Here is a 27,627-nt window from a genome sequence, read left to right on the forward strand (position 1 = left end):
TCCTTCCCCACTTCCTGCCATCGCCTAGCAGCTGGCTGGCTGCTGACATGTTTAGGGTACGTTGGATGGAATTATGCTACAATATGTTAAACAAAGATGCTTTCGAAATGGTTCCCACTGATAAAAGGAGATCATGCAGTAAGCTCAATGGAATGTTTTAACTCAGTTAGTGTGGGCAGGAGATTGAACTTCACGCTACTGGGCTAAGGGTCTTGGCGGGGGAGGGGGAGTGTGGAAACAGCCAGTTTAGAAAAGGGAGATGATTTACGCAAGTGTTCCCTGCTCACTTGTTTAGATGGTCTGAACCAACTAGATCAATGTGGATCCATGGAGACGGGCATGTGCCTAAACTGAAGTACCATGTGACTGTACTATTATAACCCTGACCCTTCCTCACGCCACCACTCCCTAGGTTTTGCTGCTCATCTCATCAAGTCTACTGTTTGGCCCCAGTCCTGCCAACGCTTAGGTATACAAGTAGTCCTGTTGGATTCATGCACATAGTTACTCGCATGTGTAGGTGTCTGCAAGATTGGGCTCCATTGCCTCAGTCCTGCCTTTTCAGCCACGTGATCAGACCCCCTAAGCCTGTGTATAACTAAAGCCACAGAGAGAGTCATTAGAGGAGATGGGGTCCCTTGCTCAGTGCATTAGACCGCAACAGTGCCTTTGAGCTGCTAAATCTTGTGATCATGGAATCATAGAATATCAGGGTTGGAAGGGACCTCAGGAGGTCATCTAATCCAACCCCCTGCTCAAAGCAGAACCAATCCCCAACTAAATCATCCCAGCCAGGGCTTTGTCAAGCCTGACCTTCAGAATTGATTCCTTGAGGACCAGCTCCATGATTTTTCCAGGGACTGAGGTGAGGCTGACTGGCCCGTAGTTCCCAGGATCCTCCTTCTTCCCTTTTTTAAAGATGGGCACTACATTAACCTTTTTCCAGTCGTCCTTGACTTCCCCCAATCGCCATGAGTTTTCAAAGATAATGTGTGAGTGATGTATGAGTTGTTCAGCTGTAGGCAGCCAGCTGGCAAGGGAAAGGGAATCTGAGGCAGCCCAAGTGCAAATAAGCAGCAGCCTAGCCTGAGCTCCCCATGATGGTCATTGGACTGGGTCCTATGCAACCATCAAGGTGCCCATGTTGGAAGGTTTCACACATCTCAAAGTCGCAGGCAGCCAGGGGGATGAGGGGACAAGGGCCATGAATAACCTGTGATCTTAAAGGGAAATCTGTGACAAACTTTCAGACCAAGAAAGCAGTTTACATTTCTCAAGGGAAAAGGGAAGAAACTGGATTTGTTTTAAATGAGAGCTGAGATCAGCCTTGGCAGCTTCACTCTACGCAGAGGTTGCCTATGTTTGAAAGAGCAGCCTGAACATTACAATGCTGAGACAATCCAGGGCTACTGGTCTGTGACTAGGGCTCTTAGGTACTAATACAAATACTAATTTCACTGCAGATGGAATTTTACCTTAACCAGGTTCGCTCTAGGCAGGTTCCAACACATACATACCAAACCAAGCCACTGCCCCCTTCCCACTTCTCTTCTACACTGGGTGAATTTATATAGGTGCGATTGACCAGCCATTCCAAACAAGGCTCGGGGAACCCAGAAAAGAAGCTGGGGAAAGCTCACATATTGTACAAGGGATAGTCTTGCCCTCCAGTTGCCGGAGGTGCAATGTCCATAGGGAAGCAAAACACCATGGTGGATAATGAATAAGAGCACCATGTTTTTCACAAATGCAAAATAACACAAAATAAAATGAAAAACTATTCCAATAACATAAAACAAAAACTCCACTGCAGCGGCTGTGTAGCTCCGGTCCATGGGGCTGGGCCCAGCTCCCTGCTCCAGGCGCTGCAACGTGGCCCTGCCAGGTCACGCCACAGAGAGTGGGTAGCCAGCCCCAGCCCTGCAGGATAGGAACTGCCACTACAGCATGAGTGTGGGGTGGTTTGCTCTGCACCTCAACCCCCACAGCGCCTCACACCCCCGGGGGCAGGACGCCAGGATAAAATGAAATAGCAAGAAATTCCTGAAAAATAAAATGAAAGATGATAACAAACATCAGAAGAATTTCCCGCTCTAGGAACGAGTGCTTAAGCAGAGCCATGTCTATAAATGTGCCTTCCCTATCAGGGAGAGGACCCCTATGACAGCACACGAGGTGTGCCCTGAGAAAGAGCCTCAGGGCTTGCAGTATTGCACGGAAAGGGCTGGCTGAACAATTAATGGCATGCAATAAAAGAGCAGACTGGCTCTGCTGGAACTGGAATAGTGCAGCTTGGTGGGTTCTTGATGGGAAAGTAGCAGGCCGACACTGTGACAAAGGCCTGGGAGGCAAGCACTACGGTGATTCACAGAGCGTGAAGCGTCTCCTTAGCACAAACAGTGTAACTGCTGCTGCTTTAGATGAAAGTCTCAGTCAAGCCCTGCAAGGAGAGAAGGCAAGGTTGGCAGCTTCTATGCCACAGTGTCCTTGGGCTATGGGTGGTTTTAAAATTCTACTGCTTTGCAATCTGCCTTAGGACCATACATTTTACCCCTTGGATGAAGGCCGTCCTGTCAGGGCCTCTCCTTCGGGGTTCATAGACTTTCACCCATTCAGTGCTGTTTTACAGACCTTTCCATGCAGGAGAGGAGCACAGGGCCTTACCCCGCTCCAGGACTCTGGGTCGCTAACAACGGCAGCCGGGCTACCCTCCGAAGGAGACCGTGATGACTCTGGCTCTAGGGAGCGCATGGTCCCGTCTTCCGATACCTGCGATTTCTCTGTGAGCTTGTCAATGCCTGAATTCAGAGGGAGAGTTAGAAAGTCTAAGCAAGAGCTCTGAAGTGGCCTATCCTTTAGGTCCTACAAAAACAAATTCCCTGCACTTCTGTTTCCATCTGAAATGCTCTCCCTTTGCCCTAACCCCCACCCCACATAGGTAAAGGAGTGACTGTATCTACAGGAGCGAGAGTCACTGGTATAACAACAGGCGTGAATCCAAACCAATAAACTGGGGCCCAAGGCTGTGTGGAGCCTATTCGTTCAGCCTAAGAGAGGCTTATTTCAGTTTAGTTAAACCCGTTCCTAAGTGACTTAGGCTAAACTGCATCAAGCCCTTCTTACCCTGAGAAAAAAGTGTCCATTAGAACATAAGAACGGCCATACTGGGTCAGACCAAAGGTCCATCTAGCCCAGTATCCTGTCTTCCGACAGTGATCAATGCCAGTTGCTTCAGAGGGAATGAACAGAACAGGTAATCATCAAGTGATCCATTCCCTGTCACCCATTCCCAGCTTCTGGCAAACAGAGGCTAGGGACACCATCCCTGCCCATCCTGGCTAATAGCCATTGATGGACCTATCCTCCATGAATTTATCCAGTGCTTTTTTGAACCCTGTTATGGTCTTGGCCTTCACAACGTATTCTGGCAAGGAGTTCCACAGGTTGACTGTGCATTGTGTGAAGAAATACTTCCTTTTGTTTGTTTTAAATCTGATGCCTATTAATTTCAATAACATTTCCTTATTTACTTTCTCCACACCAGTCATGATTTTATAGACCTCTACCATATCCCCCCTTAGTCCTCTCTTTTCCTAGCTGAAAAGTCCCCATCTTATTAATCTCTCCTCATATGGAAGCTGTTCCATACCTCTAATCATTTTTGTTGCCCTTTTCTGAACCTTTTCCAATTCCAATATATCTTCTCTGAGATGGGGAGACCACATCTGATTGCAGTATTTAAGATGGGAGCATACTAGGGATTTATATAGAGGCAATATGATATTTTCTGTCTTATTATCTATTCCTTTCTTGATGATTCCCAACATTCACTTAGCTTTTTTGACTGCTGCTGCACATTAAGCAGATGTTAATCATTTTTAAACCGATACAGTTACACTGGTGTAACTTGCTCCTATAGACAAGCCCTTAGACTTTTCCAAAACCCAGGCAAAGGCTGAGTCCTGGCCACATCTTGTAGAGAAGGCCTCCAGGCCCTCCTCACCAAACCTCCACTGTAAAAGTTAGCCAAGGCTGACCTGGAGTTGCCACCAGACTAGTTTTCAGTGTCCCTGGCTCAGCAGGAGCAGCAGGGCGGGACCCTTCCATGGAGAGCCCGTCCTGCGAGTTGGTGCGAGAAATGGGCTCTGGCGTCTTCTTCTTGCGCTGCAGAGCTTTCTGGATGGACTGAGCATCCGTGGGCAAGTTGGCCAGCTGGTGAAACACATTCCGCTTGCGGATGATGGCGTAGACCAAGTTGGAGTTCCCTGGGAATCATAGCAACAAAATGAGCAGAGAGAAAAGGTTCCAAGATCTCTAACATGATCTACCACCAGGAACCTGGGCATCCCAAAGGGAACACAGTAAACCAGCATGCATTAGCAGGGCACCTGGCAGTTCAGAAAGCCTCACCTCCACCAACAAAGGCAACCTGCACAAGGGGAAAACTGGACTTGCATCCTTTGTGCTCCTTTATGACATATAAAGATCTGAGAAATTCAGGTTCTGTCTAGGCTGGAAGACACTATGATTAACGATAAGGTTATGTCATGGAGATCATGGATTCCGTGACTTCCAGAGACCTCCGAGACATTTTCAGCTTCAGCCCCAGGGTGGTGGGGCTGGAGCTGTCAGCTGGTGGGGGGCACCTGGAGCTCCCAGCCGCCGTGGGTAGGCATGGGGACATCCAGAGCAGTGAGCAGCTGTGGGGACTGCGGAGCCATCAACCACTAGGGCTGCAGTGGGGACCCCAGAGCTGTCAGCTGCTGGGGCTGCAGCAGGGACCTCAGAGCCATCAGCCACTGTGGCAGTTGGTGCTGGACTCACTGCAACAGTGCTCGGGCTTTCTTCCCTGCACTGGGCTCAGGCTTCAGTCATCCCTCCTCAGACTCCTTTCCATTATTTTTAGTAAAAGTCACAGACAGGTCATGGGTTTCCATGAATTTTTGTTTATTGCCCGTGACCTGTCCGCGACTTTTACTAAAAATAACCATGACACGATATTTACCTTCACTGTGATGATTGGAGAACTAGTAAAATATCACAAGAGTCAAGAAAGTGACATTTTAGTAACTGAGAGCAGAAGGGATTTTTAGTCAGACTGTTTAAAACTGTTTTCTGTTAACACATATTTAATTCAAGTGCCTAGTTAACATTTTGGAGAAAGGATGTCTTTGTTAATAACGCCACATCCCTCCCTCTTTGATTAAGCGCTCACAACATGTGACCTTCAAAAAAAAAAAAAAACCCCAAACAAACCCCACATGGAAGACCGAGTCAAAATGCCTGATATTCCTAAGGGGAAAATAAAACAACTTAAAAAAAATCCCACACACATACACCCACTTCCTCATCGTGGACTGTTTTTACCCATCACAAAGCACTGTAAAAGGGCACAACTCCGTCAGTTAAAGCAGTCACTTGAAGAAAAACGGAGCTCCCTTTTCCAGTTCTTTTTTATTTTTGAAATCACTGCACTATCTCCGAACAGGAGAGTCCAGGAGCACCCAGGAGGCTGTCAGATACCATTTCATTTCTGCACAAGTCAGAATGGTGGACAGGGCTGGAACTCGTTCAGTAAATATTCAACCTCCTCCAAGCAATGTGGAGTTTCTCCTCTAACTGAGGAACATTTCAAACACCCGGAGCTGCAAAGCTAGGAGGCACATTTAAACATTATACAAAAAAGTGAGAGGCTGCTTTCCTCCTTCCTCTACAAAGCTGAACAATTTAAGCAGTTTAAGTCCATCACTAAGCCATGTTTCTGGGTATTCCCACCCCCCCTCACACACACTCACTGTACCCATCATTTGTGGCTTACACTTCAAGGGAGGGATCCTGCCTCACCCTATCATCCATCTCAGGCCTTGTGTGTACAGGGTTTTTCTTTGCACTGGTAACTAGCAAAGCCCCACTTTGCACCAGTGTGGTGCGTCTACATTAGGGCTTGGCACCAGAGTAGCTACATTGGTGCAAACTTCTCTAATCTAGACAAGCCCGCTGCTAGCTGGTTTCTGCACCATCTTTCCTGGGCAAAAGAGAGTGAACAGTTTGTATCTCAGAGCAATATTTTCTCTGAAATTCCTCCCCAGGCTCCTTGGACGGAGACAGCAGAACGAAGTCAGGGCTGGCTCACCTTTAGCTACTTACCGTCAAACTGGTACTGGATGATGTTATTGAAAACCTCCAGCAGGAAGAAGATGAGATGGTGGTTCTGGACCGTGGAGAAGAGGAACCAGGTGGTGGAAAAGGCCTCCAGGAGGTGCAGCAGCTTGTTGGCAGCAACCATGGAAAGAGACTTCAGGTAGGGAGACACTACGGGAAGGGAAGAGAGAGGAATGGGCAGAGTGGAGAGAGAAGACTGATTAGAGGAAGTAGGTTAATTCGTAAGAAAGTCCCACTGTAAGTCCTCACTGATCTGCTCACATACTCCTTATTGATAAGTCTCATGGGATTTTACAGGGATGAACCCAATAGGGTCCTATAGAAATCACTCTAAAAACCTATAGAATTGAAGAGAGAGAGATGCTCTCTATAGATTTTTTTAAAAAAAGCATCAGAAGAGACATCATTGGCTACAATTCAGACCCAGCTACCTTCATCTGAAAACCACTGGCGCCACCTGCTGAAGAAGAGTTAGTATTACACCTCTTCAGTCCTGTCCCAAACACTTCCTTTAGCTCTTTTTGCCCTTGTTCAGGTTACCCCTCTGGCACCTTGTTCCCACCCTCCTCTGCAGGGAAAGCTCGCAAGGGGAGGGGTCCAATTCATTAGCCATCCAACTCCAACCAGCATTCTTCCCACCCAGCCCCGTTTCCACAGGTGCTCTCCAGTGAAGTGGGGATCTTCCAGATCGGCTTTACCCCAAAAGCTGCGCAGGCTAATTCCCCTGCAGCACCTTCCTGCCCTGACCATTGCTGTCACCTTCTATGCTAACTACAAGTTAAACTGGACCAGCCAATGCTACCAAACCTAGGCAACAGTTAGATTCCTACACTCAAATTACCAGGAAAACCCAGACCCTCCCCCGGAGGCTGCTTTACTCCGAGTCGGGGCTGCTTACCATTCACGATGATGGTGAGCAGACAGTCGAAGAGGGGCTGCAGCCGCTGGTGCCCGCTGGTTATGATCTTGTGAAAGACCTACAGCAAGGAAGGACTTGAGCAATGGGAGAGCCAGCACAGCTGCACTGTTGAAATAACTATCCCCACAAATACCAGTCCCACCCCCATGCTAATAGCTTCCTGACAACATTCATTCCTAGGCAGGGCCTGTGTACTCTGCAATTACACAGGCATGGAATGCAGCTCTTGCAGTAGACTTGTGCTCCAGGAGTCTAAGCTTTCATTTATACAGACTGCTTTCCAGCCCTTACGATTAAGGGCATATTAAAAACAGAAACTGAGTGCAAGCTGATGCAGTGCCATCTTCCTGAAGTCTGGAGACAACCTAAAATAAGAGAGGTGTGACCTGCCCTATTAATCTCAATAAGGTGTTAACCCTGAAACCCAGTGATGGCATTTAAACATCAATATGAGCTAACAATTTCGCTGCCAATTTTAGCAGAAACATCTAGTTAATGCACTTATCCCACAATCTCAAACTCACTCCCATGCCTCCCCAGGTGCCAAAAGCCTCAGCTGCCCCCTCAGCTGAGAGAAACTTCATCTTGCCCCCCCCCCCACTCCATTACAGTAATGCACTGTCAACACAAGAGTCTGCAGCCCACTGATAATTTAGATGTAGTATAAAATACATTGAATTTAATATAAAATAAAAAGCACAGGGGACACTTTACTGATTGTTTCAGAGTAACAGCCGTGTTAGTCTGTATTCGCAAAAAGAAAAGGAGTACTTGTGTCTCTAAGGTGAGTACTTGAGTCTCTAAGGTGCCACAAGTACTCCTTTTCTTTTTACTGATTGTGTTATTCATTTTCATATTTCATTCAGTACAGGCCTCCATTTTTTAATTCTACCTGAAGCTGCTACAGAAAGTACAACAGAAACCATGGGGCTTTGCAGCTGATTTCAGGCCCAGCTGCCAGAGTACATGGGCTTTGTTTACAGGCATTTCTATGGTGCTCAGCACCGCAGTACTTCAGCGGCTCATACACATCAATGAGTGAATTTAACCTCGCAACAGCCCAATGCGGTGTGGGTATTACTGTCCCCATTTTTACAGCTGGGGAAACTGAGGCACAGAGAGGTCAAATGACTTGTTCCAGATCATTTGTTTTAAAACACTAGACCATCCTTCCCTTTCCTAAGGACCAGTTCTGCCCCAGCAGTGCTAACCCCACCCCACCCCACCACTTCTTTGGGACACCTGTCCACCTCCACACCAGTACCCTGCCCTTTGGAATAACCATCCTCTAACAAAACCTCTCCTCTCATGCTCCTTGCAAGAGATGCAAGGATCCCACTAATGCTCCAGACGCTTCAGTGACAGGCACCCAGGTCTTTCCGGCTCCTCACTGGCTGGCAGCCTAGGGTGTACCAGCATTCAGAGGGTAAAAGCAGGAAGGGGATTGGTGAAGCGTGGCTGGATGAAGCAGGAGCTAGCAGGGGCAGGCAGTGCCAGCCAGAGCCATACTCACTATGATGAGAAGATCCGCGTGCGTCCCTGTGAAGACGGGGATGTCCATGGGCACTCGCACAGAGTACGGCTTGTTCAGGCGGACGCCAAAGTTACGCTCCCCGCTGAGCAGCAATAGGATGAAGACACCGATGTGCATCAATCCCACTCGAGCTGCAGAAAGAAGCACAATGCTGAAGCCAGCTGGCCAGTGGAGAAGGAAGGGCAGGGAGAAGAGAAAAGAAACAGAGCGAGACCAAAGGAGAAACCACAACGTAACAGAACTGCCCACACAGGGGGTCTGCATGGGAGGACCCTATCTCCATCTCCCACAGTAGCACAGGAAGGCAAGGAAACAACCTATTGGCAGAAACTCCTGCTGCCTCCAGGAATGGAGCTGGAAGAGGAAGGTAACGAATCTCTCCTGCTTCCAGCGGCCTGGGGTCCAGAACATTTCTGAGGTTGACCCCAGGATAGCGAAGGATTCGCATGGACTCATTTTTTCCTCCATGAAATTCCTGTGTGAGGCCTAAAGTCTCTGAATTGCAGACACCTGCCCTCATCCTCCTCTCACTTACGCCATAGTAATTTCAGTGGAGAAACTCCTTTTTTACTGGGGGTGGGTGAGAGCAGAAGTGGGATCCACTGTCTGTCTCTCTCTCCCCAGCAGATCAGGGACACCCTTCCAGAGTTGAATCTGCAGCGCAAGGCTTTGGAACTGCGGATATAGAACTTACATTGATCTGCTCTGGCGTCGTTGAGAAAGTAGAGGATTGGAACCAGAATGTCAAGCACATCGCTGCTCTTCAGCACGAAGAAGAGGAATTTCTGAAAGAGAGGGAAGGAGGTAAGATGATCTCAGACAGGTTCTGTTTTCTCCAGGAACTGTGCTGTAGGAGGTCCTGGTATCAGCCCTGACAAGTCAGTCAAAGAAGCTTTCACATCCTAGCTAGAAAAAGGAGACTGACACCCAGACCTGCATTTCCAGAAGTGGCTGTTAGTTTGAGTTATCTAGGGCCTGATTTTCAGAGGGACTGAGGATTTGTAGGTCCCTTTGGGAGGCTCTATGTATCTCAAGCTGAGCACCCAAAATCTGAGGCATCTAAATCAGTGGCTGCTTTTTAAAATATGACTGTGACTGTTTAATCGCTGATCCCAGCCAGCAGGTAATGAGAAAGGAAAGGAACAGGGCAGCCTCTCTGCTAGGCCTAGCCATCCAGGCCTGCATGCGTCCTGCTTCTGGGGGAGCAATCCAGCCCTTCCATCTCGTGAGGATTTAATCCTTTTAAAATTCTTGTTAGAATTTTTTCACGCACTGCTCTGGGTTTCACCCTAGTCCTTGGTCAGAGGAGTCAGAGCCCATCTGTCACAAGATCACCATTAACCTCTCAGAGGGACTGACATAAGTCACATGTTCACGTCTTCCTGCTCATCAGGGACCAACGCAGCTAGAGCTCCATGGTTTATGTAGTCACCACTAACTGCTGGGCAGGGGCCAATGCAGCCAGAGCTCTGTGGTTTATGTAATCACCCCTGGCAACAGCCAGAGCTTCTTGTGTCACGTGATCACCCCTGTCAGCAGGGGCCAGCTCAACCAACCACGTACATCACATACTCACCTCTAAATGCTTGAAATTTCATTAGTCTAAAAAGACCCATCTTGGGGCACAAGCTCGGTGCTCCCCAGAAACTCTCTGTATTCCGAGGTCACCAAGCCCCTCTCCCATTCCTATCCCCACCTCCTGGTTCCAACACTGACTCGTGATGTCTGTCTCCCTCCCCACACAGTGCTAGTTTATCTTCACCTTATTAAAGTCGCAGAGTTTCCAGAAGAGAACAAGGAGCTCCTGATGGAATTGGATCTTCTTGGCTGAGTTTGGCAGGTAGGTCTGGACCAATGGGTTCGAAAGCAGATGTGCCACCCCTTTGAGGATGAACTGGAAGTCCTGGGACACACAACCAAGAGAGTAAAGAAACACCAATGTGCGGTGGCACAGGTTAGACTAATATACAGGAAATCAATCAAGAAGAGTCTTAATGAAGGAACTCCTTACCTCCTCTCTGTGTATCCTGGACAAATAATTCACAAACAGGTTGTCTGGCCCTGGAGGCTGCATTAAAAGAAAATTTAAGAACTCCGTATTAGTAACAGAATTTTCTTGGGAAGCCAAGTGTAAGCACACAGCAAGGGGATGCTCACCATCACCACCAGCCAAACCACCAGCAACAACTGGAGCCATGGGCTAGCAACACCTGCATCAGCTCTCCCATTGTCAGCTTCTCAGTGAGTGACCCAAATACTTCCACTTCTAAATGCCAGGGGACCGGATGGCTCAAGGGATTGGGAACAGGATAAGGGACTTTCACCTACCAGCCACTGTGACCAAAGTCATTACCACCTGATGCTGTTTAGTGGACTACGGGAAATAGGTTGGACTGTGTCAGACTGGGCCCTTGTAGACAAGTGTCCACAGCATAAAACCCACCTCAGTTGGCCCCAGAGAAAAGCAAAAAGGTCAAACGGGGTTGTGGGGAGGGACTGGACTTCTCTGTAGCCTTAAAGAGGGCCTCTTCGGGTCAGCGTGGGGAGACCTGTACTGCCTGGGCTGTATATAAAGAGAGGACTGCAACCTTAAGGGACTTGAGGCTGCTGGCATCACTCACGAGCATTACCCATCCACACACCTGCACTGTAGGGTATGAGAAAGAGTGTCCTAGCTGGGACGAAACACAAGTGTGAGTCTAGAGAAGCCCTTGGTAGAGAGGAGGCAGCATCAGAAAGACCTAGAAAAAAGATTTGCTGCAAAGACACTAGAGACAGGGAGCAAGGTGAGAGAGGAACCTGGTGTAACTTACATCCACGTCATCCATGGCGGTGCCGGTAGTGGTGCCATCCACTGAGGGGCTTGAGCTGGTGGAGGTGTCATAGTCCAAAGTGACTATCAGCACCTGGGCCGCCTCCTCCACGAGGGGCTCCCGGTAGTCAGAGAAGAGCAGGTGGTTGTAAGGGATCCCATAACCCACTGGGTCGTAGGCACAGACGATATTCAAGAGTGAGGTGAAGAGCGGCAGTGCGTGCCTGCAAGAGAACTCCAGAGACTTAGGCTATGTCTACACTACAAACCGCTTCAGTATCACTTACGAGCCACACCCCTGAGCAACGAAAATTACACCGACCTAAGCACAGCTGTGGACAGCGCTATGTCAGTGGGAGAGCTTCCCCCGCCGACACAGCTACTGCCTCTCGCAGAGGCCGGAGTTATTAAGCCGACGGGAGAGTGTCTTCACCAGAAGCGCTACAGCAGTGCCACTGTAGACATAGCCTCAGAGAGAGGCCGCAGGAGGTACTTACCCTGCACACTCAATACCCTAATCAATGCCCTTCCAAAAGGAAGCAGGCTTCCTATGTGGAGCACAACCAGCAGCTTAGCTTGAGAATCTACACAGTCATACCCAGGTGTGTGGGGCGGGGGAGGAGTCACTTAATAACAGTGTATACATGGGGCGGGGGGGCAGGGATAGCTCAGTGGTTTGAGCATTGGCCTGCTAAACCCAGGGCTGTGAGTTCAATCCCTGAGGGGGCCATTTAGGGATCCAGGGCAAAAACTGGAGATTGGTCCTGCTTTGAGCAGGGGGTTGGACTAGATGACCTCCTGAGGTCCCTTCCAACCCTGATATTCTATGAATATGGGCCTCACAGACAGAGCAGGCTTTCAGTTGAAGTCCTTACCATACAGGACATGGGGGCCATCCTGATCTGGCAATGAGCTATTGAGCCTTTCGCCTCTACAGCGGGTTATTGGCTCAAATGCAGCTCAAGTCCACAGCAAATAAGAAGGTGTTACTGGCGGCTGTTTGGAGGCCTATGTGGAATGAGTTTGAAGGTCTCAGTCTAGTTCCCAGGGACAAGTGTGTACATCACAAAAATCACCCCCCATTTGACAAATGGGTTGTCAATTTCAGCAGAGGCTGAGGATTGAATGGGCCACGGAAACTGATCTCCAGTCTGATTCCTAGCCTCCCAGGTCACGGCTCTGGTGTTGGATGGTGGACATTTGTGGTGATCCTGCCTGGGGGGGGTTGCCTGTTCTGTGACTCAGTAAAGGACTTCAGCCTCCATGGCTGTCAATGCAGCTCCCTTCTCTAATTAAAGTAACACACACACAAAACATAAGAAAGATGGCAGGACTCTTGAAGCACTCGAGACAGAGGGATGAAGCTGGACTCCTCAGGCCTGTGAAATGTAGCTTCAAACAGCCAACTGTCATTTTGCAGACTGATAGTCACACTGGAGATTCATTGCTCAGCCAGTAGGGGGCAGCATTCCCCTATAACGAAATGCAGCAAACCAGGCACTATACTCATTACAACTAACAAGGTGCCCATTTTAACAAAGAGGGGAAGTGGGAAACCAAGGCAGGGAAAAGGACAGCCTACTCATTGGAGACAGGCTTGAGAACCAAGGATGCTTGAGTCCTACCCACTCAGCTCTGCAACAGACTCCCTCCAGGGTCTGGGGCAAGGCACATCACCTCTCTGTGCCTCAGTTTCTCCACTTGTAACCCAGGGATAATACTGACCTAACTCACACTGGCGACTGTGTGTCAGGTAGACAAAGTGGGCCAAGTATGGAGAAGGAGGTAGGAGAGAGAGTCACATGACGAGGATGTACCATGAAAACAGCCACCATCTGCCCAGCCCAGGGGAACAAATTCTAAGCTTGCTGTGCTTCATAAACTATCCTGTGTATTGGGGAGATGAGCCAGGAGCAGAACTCATCCCCTTCCCCCACTCCAAAACATCTGCTACCTGCCCTCTGTCCCTCTCACCTGTTCTCTGTGGAGCAAAAGAACTGCACCCAGGGATTGGCATTGCTGCTGTCTGAGGAGGGGGGGAGGTACATGGCCTCTGAGAAACACGTCAGCAGGAGTTTCAGCAGCTCTGTCCTGAAAGAAGAAAAGCAGGAAGACGAGTCCTGGAGTCCTTTGGGTAAAGAGTCCTCAGTTACATCCTTGGACAGCTATTTTCAAGCCAGCTGGAAACATCCTTTTAAGACCCCAGACACACAACTACCATTCTCACCAGCAACAGACACTTCAAGGAGTCTCATCCTCAGCAACACAGAACCCTTCTCGGTGGGTCTGCGGCGAATTGGGCCATCCAGCAGCTAACACGCTGGAATCCAGGTAACCACCCCCACCGCACAGAACAGAACCTGCCCCTGCCCTCCATGCATCCCCACCAACTTCCCTCAACAGCCTTATGCCACTCAGCAGCCCCTCCCTGCAAAGGCCCCACATTCCAGTCAGCAGAGGCTGAATGTGGCTCCCTTCGGGGCCTATCGAAGCCATGCCATGCTACCCAGGCTGTGGGAGGTAGGGGGTTGAATGGGAAACCAGAGTGATGCAAGATGATCCTCCCACTCCTCCCCCAACAGGAGGAAGCAGGTGCATTACCTCTGCTGCACTCCCAGCGCCTACTGCAATGGGGAGCCCAGGATCTGAGCTTGCAAGCCCAACATGGCAGCGTATTTTGCAGCCGTTAGGTACTTCCCTGCTCTGTACTGCAAGTTCTGTTGGTATAATAGGTAGCAATAAAGAGATGCATCCCCAAAACAAGGAGCAAACCCATGCAGGAGTCACAGATACTGGCAGGGGCTTCATTTCAAACAAAGTGGGCGGGCAAAGTTGTGTCACCATATAGAAAATTGTATGTGATTACATCATATCCTGTAGAGTCCCAGAGGAGAGTGGTGGGGGGAGTGGAAGACATAAACTTATGAAAAGTCTAGGGCATGGGCAAACTGAGCTCTGGTGGGACAAAGGCCCCACTTGCTTATAGCAAATGACAACCTTGGACACCTGGGGAAGTGGAAGAGCAGATCCCAGCTCCATGAAAATCTCCATCAGGGCCACACCACACACACACTTAGCACACTGCCCTGCACCTCTGGACTGTCTTACCGGTTTAAATCATGGTTGTAGTTGGGCTGGGGGGAGTGAGCAAAGCCCACCCCAGCCTCCCAGATGTACTCACAGCTGTCAATAGAGTGGATATCCTCCGCCGTGTCCTGTGGAGAGGAGAGAGGTCAGAGCTCCAGCATGCAGAGGCTTGAGTCAACAGCCCACTGGGGAATGCTGTAAGATGCCCACAATGGGGGAGCCATGATGCTAATGAGTCAAAATAATACTTTACTCTTAATTGTCTGATGTATTATCCCCTCCCCTCCCCAACACACTCTCGCCCCTACGCCCCCCCCCCCCAAACGGTACACAGTCCAGCTTCCAATTACCCTGGATTCCCATAAGAACGGCCATACTGAGTTAGACCAAAGGTCCATCTATCCCAGCATCCTGTCTTCTGACAGTGGCCAATGCCAGGTGCTTCAGAGGAAATGAACAGAACAGGTAATCAACAAGTGATCCATTATGCAACCTTCTCCCCCACACCTCCAGGACTGCTCTCCGTAAGGAGAGGTTCAAGTGCAATCACAGCACCATCCCTTCATTCCCAACCACGAGCTCCCACAAAGCTAGCGCACAGACACCTGCTCCTGCTGGGACTGGAGCAACTGCAAGCTCCCCGTGCCGCCACGGCTCCTGTACTACCCCTTCAGTGCCTCCTGCTGACAGAGACTGGAACTCACTTGCTGCCGGGATTCCTGCATGACCCCTCACAACAACTCCTGCTGGGACTGCAACAGCCATGAGCTCCCCTGAGATCCCCTGCACATACAATCTCGTGTGCGTGTGAATGAGAGAGAGAGAATTCCATCCCTGCCCTCTGATGATTAAACTGCAGTCAGTTGGGGAGTTGAGCACAGGAGCCATATGCAGTGAGAGAGGCCACACAGACAACCAACCAGCCATAAAGAATTCTCCCCCTACTTAGCCCCAGTGGGGACCTAAACCCCAGGGGTTATTTCAAGCTTCTGCCTATTCATCTGAGTCCATGCTACACTGTTTGCTGCTTAACATTTTGGGATGTTTTAAGTGATATTATTGCCCCATTACTGTCGTTATTGTAGAGCACGAAGTGCAAGTCATGGGTTCTTTGGAAACCCCCATCTCCCAGTGAATTTTGCAGTCATCAAATACACCTTAGTCTGATGTGATGCTGATGCTCCTTCATCTGTATATTTTTAAAGGAGGGTTCCACATTGCTATATTTACAGGCAGGGCCTGGTATAAATACTGCAGTTTTTAGAAAAAATATTCAACACGGGAGAGGCTAAAACAAAAACAGAGTAGCCCAAGATCTGACTTCCAAAGATGAAGAGCACCAATACACCCCTTTGAATTTCATGGAAGCTGTAGGTGCTCTGAAGGCCAGGCCATCGGGCTTGCAGCACATTTGCTACGACAATACAACTTTATGAAGAGGGAGCTGAGTCTTGACAGGCTCCTTCTACTCACTTGAGTTACAATCCCAATGAAAGAGCCCTGCAGTTGTGCTAACACTGGGTTAATGCTGTCCCCGGTTTGTAACACATGCCGGTGAAAGGAACAAGATACTAAAGTTCTCCACTCTTGAGGGAACAATGGAAGAGTGTTTGTTTGCCAGGATGACTGCATTTTCTGGAGGGGTTGATCTGTAACAATGGGGTAGTGCCAGCCATTCCAGCTGGTACTCACCCGGCTATATCAGACCACCCGGCTATTGCTACTCTTCACCCAGCCTGTACCAGGCAACTCAGCTCTGATCTCAGTGATGGCATCACAGGCCAATCAGGTAGGAGAGAAACTTCCTGCATCATCACACATACTTGGCTTGCAGCTTGAAGTCTATTTCCTCCTTCATGCCACAGGCTTTCTTTGTTACCCAGTGAGAAGGGGGGAAGGTTAGTAATTTTAGAGTTTTCTTACTCTGAAAACTTCCAAGATGGATCTGCAGAGAATTCAGGAGTTAACCCCTGAACATGCAGACAGCCAGAGTGCAGAAGATCAGTGCTGTTATCCCTCTGCATCCACAGTGTCAAGCAGAAGCAGACACACAATATTGCACAGTCTTCTATAGCACCTTCCACGCGAGGACCTCAGCACACTTTACAGACATCCAGTAATTTATAGCTCCTCTGTGGCATAGACATTATCCCTACTTTACAGACAAAGCCTGGATCTTCAGCTGCTGTAAATGAGTGCAGGTCCACTGATTTCAATGGAGTTTTGCTGATGTACACCAGCTGTGGATCTGGGTGAGTGATGTGTCCAAGGGTCTGTGGCAGAGCCAGGACTAGAACCAAGGTCCCTGTCTCCCAGACCTATATCATCAAAGGGTACGTCTTCACTACCCGCCGGACCGGGGGATCGATTTATTGCGTCTTGTCTAGACGAGATAAATCGATGCCTGTACTCCACCTCAGCAGAAGGAGTAAGCAGAGTCGACGGGGGAGCTGCCGCGGGTCAACTCGCCGCCATGAGGACGGCCAGGTAAGTCGAACTAAGATATTTTGACTTCAGCTACGCGAATAGAATAGCTGAAGTTGCGTATCTTAGGCCTGGTCTACACTGGAGGTGGGGATCGATCTAAGATACGCAACTTCGGCTACGAGAATAGCGTAGCTGAAGTGGACGTACCTTAGATCGACCTAGAATCACTTACTTCGCGTCCTCGCGGCGCGGGATCGACGGCCACTGCTCCCCCGTCGACTCCGCTTCCGCCTCTTGCAGTGGTGGAGTTCTGGAGTCGACAGCAGAGCGATTGGGGATCGATTTATCGCGTCTACACTAGACGAGATAAATTGATCCCCAATAGATCGATCACTACCCGCCGATCTGGCGGGTAGTGTAGACGTGGCCTTAGTTCGAAACCCCCTCCCCCGCAGTGTAGCCCAGGCCTTAGGCACAAGATCATCATTCCTCCATTCAGGCAGTACTGAATCCAGAGACCAAGAGCACGAGAATTTGTTCTATACCTTACTAGACTGCACTGATATTTCCTCAAAAAGCCAACATTAGATACCTCCAGCTGCATGACAGAGGCAACAAGCTGCTCAGGTGCTCCTTCAAGGCAAAATGAAGAGATATGCAAGTCAATTCCTCCCTTTTCAGAGTAGGGCTTCTTAGAAAATCAAGACTCTTGAATCTCATCACTCCACTGACACTGACCCAGAAAATGAACTGACTGCCGTATCTAGTCTAATGGGGGAAGGAACAGGATCTTAGCAAGATCTAGTATGTGAGCACAAACCAAGCCAGGCAGATATGATGCAATAACACCTTTTGTGATCTAGGAAGCGTGGAAAAGGTTTAAATTAAATTAAGGGATTAAATTAATTAAATTAAGACCAACTAATTACAACAGTGTCTAACATTGGCCTCCGAGCCAAGGGCCTAATTCTAAGAGATTCTGAGTACACCCAACTCCAGTGAAAATCAGTGGTACCTTCTGGTGTCTAGCACCTTTGAAAATCAGGCTCCACATGTGGAAGTGTATAGCACCAAGGTTCCAGCTGCTTTTACTACTCCAGTACCTCACATTCCACTCAGGAGTCCCTTATTTCAGCCTCATATTTACCTCCAATTCCAGAGGGGCCTGGCAGGATCATTTGGAATTTCATAGGTTAGTCTGATTTTAGAAGTTGAACCATGAAAATGAGATTACAAAAAATGTTACTGATGCCAAAGAACTGAACCACCCAGCACTGTAATTTGTCCACATGGAAATATACAGTTCCATTAATTCCCATCTCTGGGAAGCTTAGCAGTGGCTTCTAGCTGACTCCTAGTCTGGGACAACACCAGGTTGATCTTTTAAGTTATCATGAGGGGTTGTTTTAATCAATGCCCCCTTTACAACAAATGGACACCATGGAGCGAGTGCTGAGCACTGCAGAAGGACAGAGATGGCAGCTCCACCATTAGTCACAGCAAGGTCATATCATAGTGGTGCACCATTCTGCTGCCTACAGCTATGCAGAACAGCCTGAGACCCTTCAGGATGACTTAGCAAGTGACACACGAGCCCTTTCAATCCAGGCAATCTCATACAGTTTTGGTCTTGGTTTTCCTTGATATCCTACTTCAGAGGTAGCTCTGAATTCACAGCTACAACTGCATCCCCCTTTAACATGGCAGTAGGGTCCATGGATTCTCCAGGTCCAGGTTGTAAGACTCCATCTTAATGGTAGAGATGGTTGAATTAGGATGGAGCATTACATGTGATTTATGAAGGTTGCTTGGATCATGCCTGCACACTGCAAGGCTGGCTTTGTAATGCTCAGTACTTATGTAGTGGTTTATGTTTTCAAAGCACTGTACAAACATTAGCAAATGAAACAATAATCTCCACAGGCTCTCTCATCTGTATCAAAGATAACAGCATCTGCAATTTGTTCCATTCATTTGCCTCCTGACAAGATGGACAATGCCGACATCAATGGGGCAAAGTTTGAACGTCACAGTCCTAATGGCCTCAACTGGGTAACATAACAATAATCATCCTTAGCTCTTATATAAAGCTTTTCATCTTTAGATGTCGAAGTGCTTTACAACAAAGGTCAGTAGCGTTATTGCCACACAGAACACATTGTGGAGGTGGAATGAAGGTTGCAGGCACAGATCAGTGGCCTTTCAAGAATGTTACAGTTCAAATAACACTTTAAACGTTAGAAACCCAGGAAATACTAAGTTAAGAAGGGAGTCGCTTTTGAAATCAGATTTCAACTTCAGAAATGTGGGGCTGCTCACTAGATCTCAGCTAGGGAAGCCTAGGAAATGCCCTTTTACGTTTCAGAGGGATTTTTGTTACAAAGTGGCAAAGATACGAGAAGACATTTGGCCCTCTCGGTGAGCATTTCTATTTTTAGGTTGGCAGAATCAGGAACTCCTTATCCAATTCTATTCAGATTTTGTAACACAATCCCCCCTTAGCTCCAGATGTTGCTCACCAATTTGGAGACTGCTCCGACTTTTTGTGGATTTCAGCCTCAACCTCAGGCCTAGCTCAGTTGTATCACTGCTGTTGCTCCATGATCTAAGTTCTTATATGGCTCCCACCAATGTCATGTGTGAGCTCCTCTTGTTTAACAGTACAATGCTGCCCAGGGTAGACTTATTTCAAACCAACACGTCCACTGGCCACAGGGCAATAAATCAGTTAGGTTTTCCTGAGAGCTCTTTACTGAGCAGCATGTTTCGCAATTCATCCCTGTTATATACCAGCGCACTGGCATTCTGTCCTGCATCCCTCACAGAGTAACCAGGTCGATATGCCTAGTTAAGAACCCTTTCCTCATTTCTCAGGATCCCTTCTGTCTCAATTTTAACTGGGTGATCTTCAGCTTGGCACCTTTCCTCTGCATCCCATCAGCTCATACCCACCGTGTGCAAGGGAAGGGCTGTCCAACTTTACCCAGGTGGACAGGAAGGAAACCTAATTTGGACTGGTATAGAGAAAAGATGGCTGCCTTATTAGAAACTGAATCAAAGCCAGGCCCCCTGCTCAGCTACCTGGAGCTAAATAGCAGATCCCCCAGCTTACCACAGTGCTCTTCCGGTGGCTCTGGACAGTGAAATCTGGACAGAAGAGCAGATCTGCAATTGCCAGGAGCAATGACTCAGCCAGGGGCCGGGCATTTTCATCCTCTTCATCTCCCTGAAAATGATAAATACGGTAGAATATTCTCAGCCCAAGCTTGAGAGTCAGTGCACAGTAATATTAATATAACATGGCAGCAGGGGAAGGAGGATTTTCCCCAAGAGCAGGCAGGAAAGAGAGATGGGGAGGAGGGGAGAAAATGGAGAGGTAGGCAACCCACCCGTTGGGAAGGTATGGTAGGGAGGAGTGAGAAGCCATCCCTGAGAGCAGGCAGATGGCAGATGTAGTCGGAGAGGGAGCAGTTTCAGTGAGGATGGGCCAATCAAACAGCTGAGGGAAGGAGAAGGACTCAAGGCCTACAGATGTAGGGGGGACGTGAAGTTGCCTCTTCGGGCTTTGTTGGGGGTTACAAGAAGTCATCAGAGAGCTATTCGTCTGCTTGGGATGCTCCAATTAATACAGATGCTGGAGGAAAGGGAACCATTTACCTAGAAGAGGGACCACAGCTGTTAGGGGAGCAAGGAGTCGCCCCACCATGACCAGGCGGGTGATCAGATCATGTACAATGTGGCGCAGGGATTGGAGTCACCTAGCAGGCAACAGAACTGAGGGGCTGCTATGGAGACGGGGGGGACGTCTCAGTCAGCCATGGCACAGCGAGCAGCTGCCTGCAGAGTGGATTTTGCTCTCTCTGGCATTCAAAGCAAACCTCCGCCTATCCAGAGACGGCTGCTAGCATCACACGTGGTTACTCCTCTGCTGCCGTTGCCAGGGGAACGTCTCCAGTAAGCCGCCAGCCCTGCCATTCAAAGAGCATCCTGGATGTCATGTCTTCCCCAGTACGACTAAATCCAGGCTTCTGCCAGGAGGGGGCGAGGCGCAACGGCAGCTTATCGGTGACAGCCAGGCCCCGTCAGTGCGCACACAAAGCCCTTAAATAACAGCAGGCAAGCCGAAGGGAGATAATAGCCTGCACTGCACTGACGTCTTTTAATGCGACATTGGGGAGGCCAATAACAGGATCCCAGATGCAGGAACAAGGCCGGGGGTGGGGAGCCAGCAATCAGCAGAGACGCTTCTATTCCGGCTTTGAAATCAGAAATGAAACAGAGGAGCCTGGAACTCAAAAGGGATATAAAAAGGATGATCTGCATCACCTCAGCCTGGGCTTCCGGACAAATCATCTCCCCACTGGGAGTATCTGCCCTGCAGGCAGCCGTGATTCAGACAAAATAGAACAAGCCAGTAGGTCCCACCCACCCTGGAAGCTGGGGAAGGTCCCTGGCTCCCAAAGAGATTTCCAGGGGTCTCTTATCACTTCCACAAAACTGTGGTCTTCCTCCTTCCCCATCCCCTCCCCTCCCCGCAACCCCCAGAACTTTCATCTGGGGATCTTCCCTACTTCCACTCACAACCCCAGCAAACTGGGGTCTACCATCCACTTCCTCATCCAAAAACTGACATCTGCCACCCCTTCGACCTCAGCCACACACAGACCACAGCCCCTTCCAGGAGGCAAGTCTGTCCTCCCGGTAAAGGGGCTTTCTTCACCCACGTTGGTGACCTTCACCTCAACGAAAAGGTGGGGGACATGTTCATTTCTGTCCTGTCTGGTAATAGGCCAAGCATCCCAGCAACTCCTCTTCCCCACCCCAGTTGAGAGGATGGAGCCGCCCTTCGAAGTGCATCGGGGCTGTTCCCAAATTAGTGGGTGAAGTGGAGATGAGGTATCACTACTGGATCAAATTGCTGGCTTCCCCACGGTATCCCAGGCCGGCCTTGAATACGGATCTCCTGCCTCACGCTATGGCCAGCCTTATTCAGCTGCTGCGAGGTAAGATTGGATTGGTTTGAACTGCTAAAACTACAGTGTTAGTTCATTCACCATTGAGGGGCCCTGATTCATCGGAGGGGCCCAAACAGAGTATGCATGAGGCACGAGCACAGGACAAATGGGCCAGGAGAAGGTCAACCGCACAGTCAGTCCTAGCTATACCTCTCCTCCGCCCGCAAGAAGCCAGAATGCTTAGGGTCAATCACTGCTGGCCCAGGCAGCTGCTGAATAAAGTGCAAATTCAGTTCCTAACAATGGCCTGGCTGTATCCCCACACACAGCACATTGTGTTGTCCTTCCCAAAGCAAATCTAATCACCCAGCACACACAGACTCAGGCCCCCACAGGGGAAACTGGGTCCCCAGACACCTGCCCAAACCCACAGCAGAGAAAAAGGGCATCAAACCTGCCTCCTCCTGCTGCCCAGATCTTCCCATTGAAGTTGCTATAGGCAAAAAAGATTAGAAGGGACAGGCTGAGATAGCGCAAGGATTTGACTGCACCAATACTGCCCCCACCCTTGCCAACCTCTGTTAAACCTCAACGAAAAGCACTGTAGAACTACTCAGCTTATGGTGGGAGCAGCTGAACACAAAAGGACCAGTCTGCAGATGCAGAGTCTGCAAGGACAGTGCTTCTGGTACGTTAAGACCCGGCTGCTGTACCAGCAAGTGGGCAAGGCACAGTAACTGCTCCCCTCCTGACATGTCAATATTCACAGTAATAATGATACTTTGCACTTCAGCCAAGGATCCCAAAGTGCTTCATAAACATTCTACCTCAACTCCCCCTGTGATGAAGGGAAACGTTATTATTCCTATATTACAGATAGGGACAAACAGAGGCATACCAGGAGGTTAAGTGACTTGCCTAAGGTTCCACAACAAGTCAGTGGCAGAGCCAGAAATAGAAGCTAGGATCCAGTTCTCAGTCCTTGGTTCCAACAACTAGACCATACCCCCAGCTTAAAACTGAAAAGCTCAGTTCATGAATGGGCCACTGACCATGTCTCTTATGGCTTCTCTACACAATTAAGTTGCACTGGTAAAACTGGAATCTGCTTTTAACACAATATAGTTAAGCCTCTGCAAAAGGCGCAAAAGGTCTGGGACGCTCTTATTTTGATTTAAGAGTGGCATATGTCCATTTTAATTGAGCCTGTTTCCAATCCACTTAAGCTAAACCAAAGAAGCCTCTCTTCAGGTGAAATAAGAAGGTCCACACAGCCTTTTGCACCTGTGTAGCTATATCAGTTTAAATTGACAAATTAGGTTACATCAGAGCAACTTTCTTGTATGAACAAGCCTTTACTCATAGCTACACCCAAGTGACTGAAATGCTCCAATAAACCCATCAGCCTACGCTAAACAAACATAGCTGAGAAGGGAAGGAAGGCAATAAAACTGGTGCTATAGATGGGCTGTGTTGTTAATTTCAGTCCACCCCAGCATGCTCAGGATAGAGGCAGCTAGCGCAAAGCTTCCGGTTGCTGAGGGGTGAGGGGGAAGAAGGGGCTTTGTCATCAGCACGTTTATGTTTCAAGGCTACATCCTATCCCTTACTCCATTACAAGCCTTCCCACAAAGTTTGAACCCACTGAAACAAGGTTGTTCCCAGCTGATTAATGTTGGGCCTACCTCCTGCAGCTCTCTGCCTCCTGCAGCTTCTCCCTCCCACCCTCCCAAAGAAGAACTGTCTAACCCAGTAGATACAGACCCCACCACGGCCGGCCCCAGGGACAGTGGACCAGAAGAAGCCTCTCCAGTCAGGGTCCTCGAAGATATAGGGCAGGATGCGGGTGAGGAGCCGGCTGCAGTTCAGTATAATTTGCTTCTCCTTCTCCGAGTGGCAGCCGCTCTCCGCTCCCTGAACCAGCTTCTCTACCGCCTGATGGCAACAAAACAAAGGCATTAATCTGGAGTTGTATGGTTTGCGGACACACAGGCCCCACTGCCACAGAATTATGAACAGCATTTGGTTCCACTTCCCAAGGGCTCGCTATGGTTCCTCTGGGGAAAATCTCTCTCTATGCTGCAGTTAGAAACGAGCAGCAGAAATGTACAATTATTCTAAACGCTCCTATGATCGCAGCAGGCATCTCTCCTTGCGCGAGATGTGGAAGCCAAGAGAATGCCTGTTGTTATTACTAATTATGTGTATTGACATAGCACCTGGAAGCCCCAGCCATAGCCCAGATGCTGTGCTAGCCCCCAAAAGCTTGTATGCTAAGAAGTCACTTTCTTAGAATACGCCAATTGGAAAGTGTAGCTCTCCAAAACAGAGCCTCCCGCCTCCTCTGCCCTCTCCCAGAAGAAGTGAATTTAGCACTGGTAGATGGTGCTGGATTGAAAACCCTGTAGACTGAAAGTTCTCTGGTATCTACAGGACAAGGGCAGCCTGGCCAGTGGCCAAGCAGCCCAAGCTCCCCCCATGCTCTCCATGTGCTTTAGCACTGACCCAGGGAGCCCACCTCTAGGCTAAGAGGGGGGGTTCAATTCCCAGGGCCATCCAGTGCTTGGCTTCTCTGCTGAGGCCACCGATGACAGGGAAATTGGGGTCAGTCACACTGCACTGCTGGTTTTTTGGGATGGGGACACTTGTCTTGCCAAACAGCCACTGCAGCTTACTGAGGCTGAAGGCAAACCACTTTATTTTCATGACAGAAGGTGAAGCTCTTTTTCCCTCCTAGGGTCTCCTGTCCTGGTCCTCCCCCTCCCCTCTCAGCATGAAAGCCAGGGACATTTACTCAGGATTTGACTTGTTGGTTTTAATTCACAGGCTGTGCCTCTCTGCTGAGGTTCCCAGCGACAACTCTGGTTCATTGACTTTGTCAGTTTGCACCACTGCCTTAACAGACATATTTGTGCTACCTGGGGCCTGGCTGTGCTCTGCCTTGGGACTGCGTTTGAATCTATTGCCAGGTACAGTTACAGCTCAGTATGTTGTAACACAACCCTAGTCTGCACCAAACACAGCTGCAAAGGACATTACAATTGTGCCATAGCCCCATCTAAACCAAAGGAACAACAGTGTTACAAAATCCATTAACACCACACGTAAGACAGGCTCCACCTCGCAGGACTAAACCGAAGTCCCAAATTGTGCTTTATCCCTACCCACATCCACGCTGTTGCATAGATCAGCAACGTGGTTAAAATAATGCACTTAGCTCCCATTTACATCACAAGAGCTAACCATCCTTTAACCATCCGGAGGGACAACCATGTTAGAACCAGGTCTCCCAGCACATTAGCCTCTGTTGGGTAGAAGACCATAGAGTTGCTTTGTGGGGAACAAAGTGTGGTGACAAATGCACAGCATGGTTCTCTCAGAAGTCTATAGTCTGTCTACACTAGAAAAGGAAACCATGCTAGTAACAGCCATGGTGGAAAATGGCTGCCGAGCGCTGCTCTGCTAGATCTGCACTCAATTATTTCTGAACACGCTTGTTGTTCACATGGTGCAAACCATAGTGCAGCAAGAACTTGAAGCATTATTAGTGCCAAGGCCTGGCTAGACAGGCTAAGTCTTGCTGACCAGACTATTCCCCAAGCAGCAGCAGCCAGCCATATCCTACTGGCTTTACAATTGACAAGCTCTGGCACGGAAAGAAATATGAATAGATGTCCCTTGTGTTGCAGACAGCAAGAGGGCAAGGGCGACAGAAAAGCATCAAGGGAAGCGCTAATCGGAGCTGCGTGGGAAACGGTTTTCCCGTCCAGCAAGAATTTGGTATTTCAAGATTTGTTGTCCCGTTTTGGGATGGGAAAATTCAAAATCTTGGGCGGGAAAAATGAAGAAAAAAAAATTCACTCTGGGTCATTCAAAATATTTCATATCAATTTTGACCTTATTATTATTTTTGAATTTTTAGTGTAAATTAACTAAAATTTCAAAACAAAAAAAGTCATTTGCAATCAAAGCAGACAATTTTCAAATCCAGCCTGGATGTTTTATAAAAGATCTGCTCTAATTCAAACAGGAATTGATTCAGGGAAGGCCTCTATGGTCTGTGTTATGCAGAAGGTCAAACTACAGGATCCCAAAAAGAAAAGGAGTACTTGTGGCACCTCAGAGACTAACCAATTTATCTGAGCATGAGCTTTCGTGAGCTACAGCTCACTTCATCAGATGCATACCGTGGAAACTGCAGCAGACTTTATATATACACAGAGAATATGAAACAATACCTCCTCCCACCCCACTGTCCTGCTGGTAATAGCTTATCTAAAGTAATCATCAGGTTAGGCCATTTCCAGCACAAATCCAGGTTTTCTCACCCTCCACCCCCCCCCACAAATTCACTCTCCTGCTGGTGATAGCCCATCCAAAGTGACAACTCTTTACACAATGTGCATGATAATCAAGTTAGGCCATTTCCTGCACAAATCCAGGTTCTCTCACTCCCTCACCCGCCTCCAAAAAGTGAGAACCTGGATTTGTGCAGGAAATGGCCTAACTTGATTATCATGCACATTGTGTAAAGAGTTGTCACTTTGGATGGGCTATCACCAGCAGGAGAGTGAATTTGTGGGGGGGGTGGAGGGTGAGAAAACCTGGATTTGTGCTGGAAATGGCCTAACCTGATGATTACTTTAGATAAGCTATTACCAGCAGGACAGTGGGGTGGGAGGAGGTATTGTTTCATATTCTCTGTGTATATATAAAGTCTGCTGCAGTTTCCACGGTATGCATCTGATGAAGTGAGCTGTAGCTCACGAAAGCTCATGCTCAAATAAATTGGTTAGTCTCTGAGGTGCCACAAGTACTCCTTTTCTTTTTGCGAATACAGACTAACACGGCTGTTACTCTGATACAGGATCCCAGTGGCCCTTTCTGGCCTTGGAATCTATGGAAAACTAAACTTTGTTTAGAAAGTGTCAAAAATGGGACACTTTGACAATTTCAGAACATTTTTTTCCAAAAATGTTTTGAATCGGGAGATTCATTGAAATTGACTCTTTCTCGTGAACTGTTTCAGTTTTGACAAATCTGCGTTTTCCAATGAAAAAACTTTCCAACTCTAGTGCTAATGCCAAAGGAGATAGGGCAGTGAAATGTGGAAATAGGCTTAAGACTCTTTCCCATATCTATCCATCTGTGGCATTTTTAGGGTGACCAGCACCATAGTTGGCTCAGGCCCTTAGGGCCTTTCTGCGTTCCAGAAGCCGAGATTGTTGTTGAACCTTGAGGAGCAATCAGATGCTCTGATGAGGAAGCAGGAGCACTGGCTCCACTAAGGATACACAACGCTTGCATGTCAGAATCCTTAAAATATATGGCAGCCTATGTTAAAACCAAGAGTTGGGGAGGTGATGGGTGATGACTGAACTGATCAAATGCCACCTGTGGTTTGTGGTAAACCAAAAGAGGAAATGTGAGCAAACCGCCCATGCCCTGCAGGGCAGAGAGGGGAGCTGCAGTTAAACCTCAGGAGGATACAGGGGCAAGCAGCCCTGAAAAGGATCACAGGGAGTAGGGCAGGGAATGGAATTTGCAAGGACTTGGATCACTTTTGTATCTGCTCCAAAAATCAACATGCATTTCTGCTGCAACCATTTACTTGTTCATATGGCCAATACTTACAAATGCCAAGTCTGGACTTGGCAAGCATATGGGGAGCTGCTAATCACAGAAAGCAGCACCATGGACTGTCTTGTTGTCCTGTGTTTGTACAGCGCCC

The 27,627-nt window shown here is 48.6% G+C and overlaps 1 protein-coding gene across 2 annotated transcripts in view; it reads right to left on the reverse strand.

Annotated features, from left to right (window-relative positions):
- Positions 1 to 27,627, reverse strand: part of HID1 (HID1 domain containing) — a 47,237-nt gene that overhangs the window by 5,694 nt on the left and 13,916 nt on the right. Inside the window, exons 3-16 of one of the 2 annotated variants that reach the window (XM_077834006.1) lie at positions 23,661 to 23,831; positions 22,351 to 22,389; positions 20,054 to 20,167; positions 14,536 to 14,642; positions 13,402 to 13,518; positions 11,429 to 11,651; positions 10,627 to 10,683; positions 10,378 to 10,518; positions 9,310 to 9,400; positions 8,595 to 8,746; positions 7,061 to 7,139; positions 6,148 to 6,312; positions 4,038 to 4,265; positions 2,632 to 2,798 (exon numbers count right to left, since the gene is read on the reverse strand). In XM_077834006.1, the coding sequence (XP_077690132.1) occupies positions 2,632 to 2,798; positions 4,038 to 4,265; positions 6,148 to 6,312; positions 7,061 to 7,139; positions 8,595 to 8,746; positions 9,310 to 9,400; positions 10,378 to 10,518; positions 10,627 to 10,683; positions 11,429 to 11,651; positions 13,402 to 13,518; positions 14,536 to 14,642; positions 20,054 to 20,167; positions 22,351 to 22,389; positions 23,661 to 23,831 (1,851 nt within the window). The remainder of the gene's footprint in view (positions 1 to 2,631; positions 2,799 to 4,037; positions 4,266 to 6,147; positions 6,313 to 7,060; positions 7,140 to 8,594; positions 8,747 to 9,309; positions 9,401 to 10,377; positions 10,519 to 10,626; positions 10,684 to 11,428; positions 11,652 to 13,401; positions 13,519 to 14,535; positions 14,643 to 20,053; positions 20,168 to 22,350; positions 22,390 to 23,660; positions 23,832 to 27,627) is intronic. The other variant, XM_077834007.1, reaches the window with a different exon arrangement.

Source organism: Eretmochelys imbricata, chromosome 14 (genome assembly GCF_965152235.1).
Source record: "Eretmochelys imbricata isolate rEreImb1 chromosome 14, rEreImb1.hap1, whole genome shotgun sequence".
Classification (NCBI taxonomy): Eukaryota; Metazoa; Chordata; order Testudines; family Cheloniidae; genus Eretmochelys; species Eretmochelys imbricata.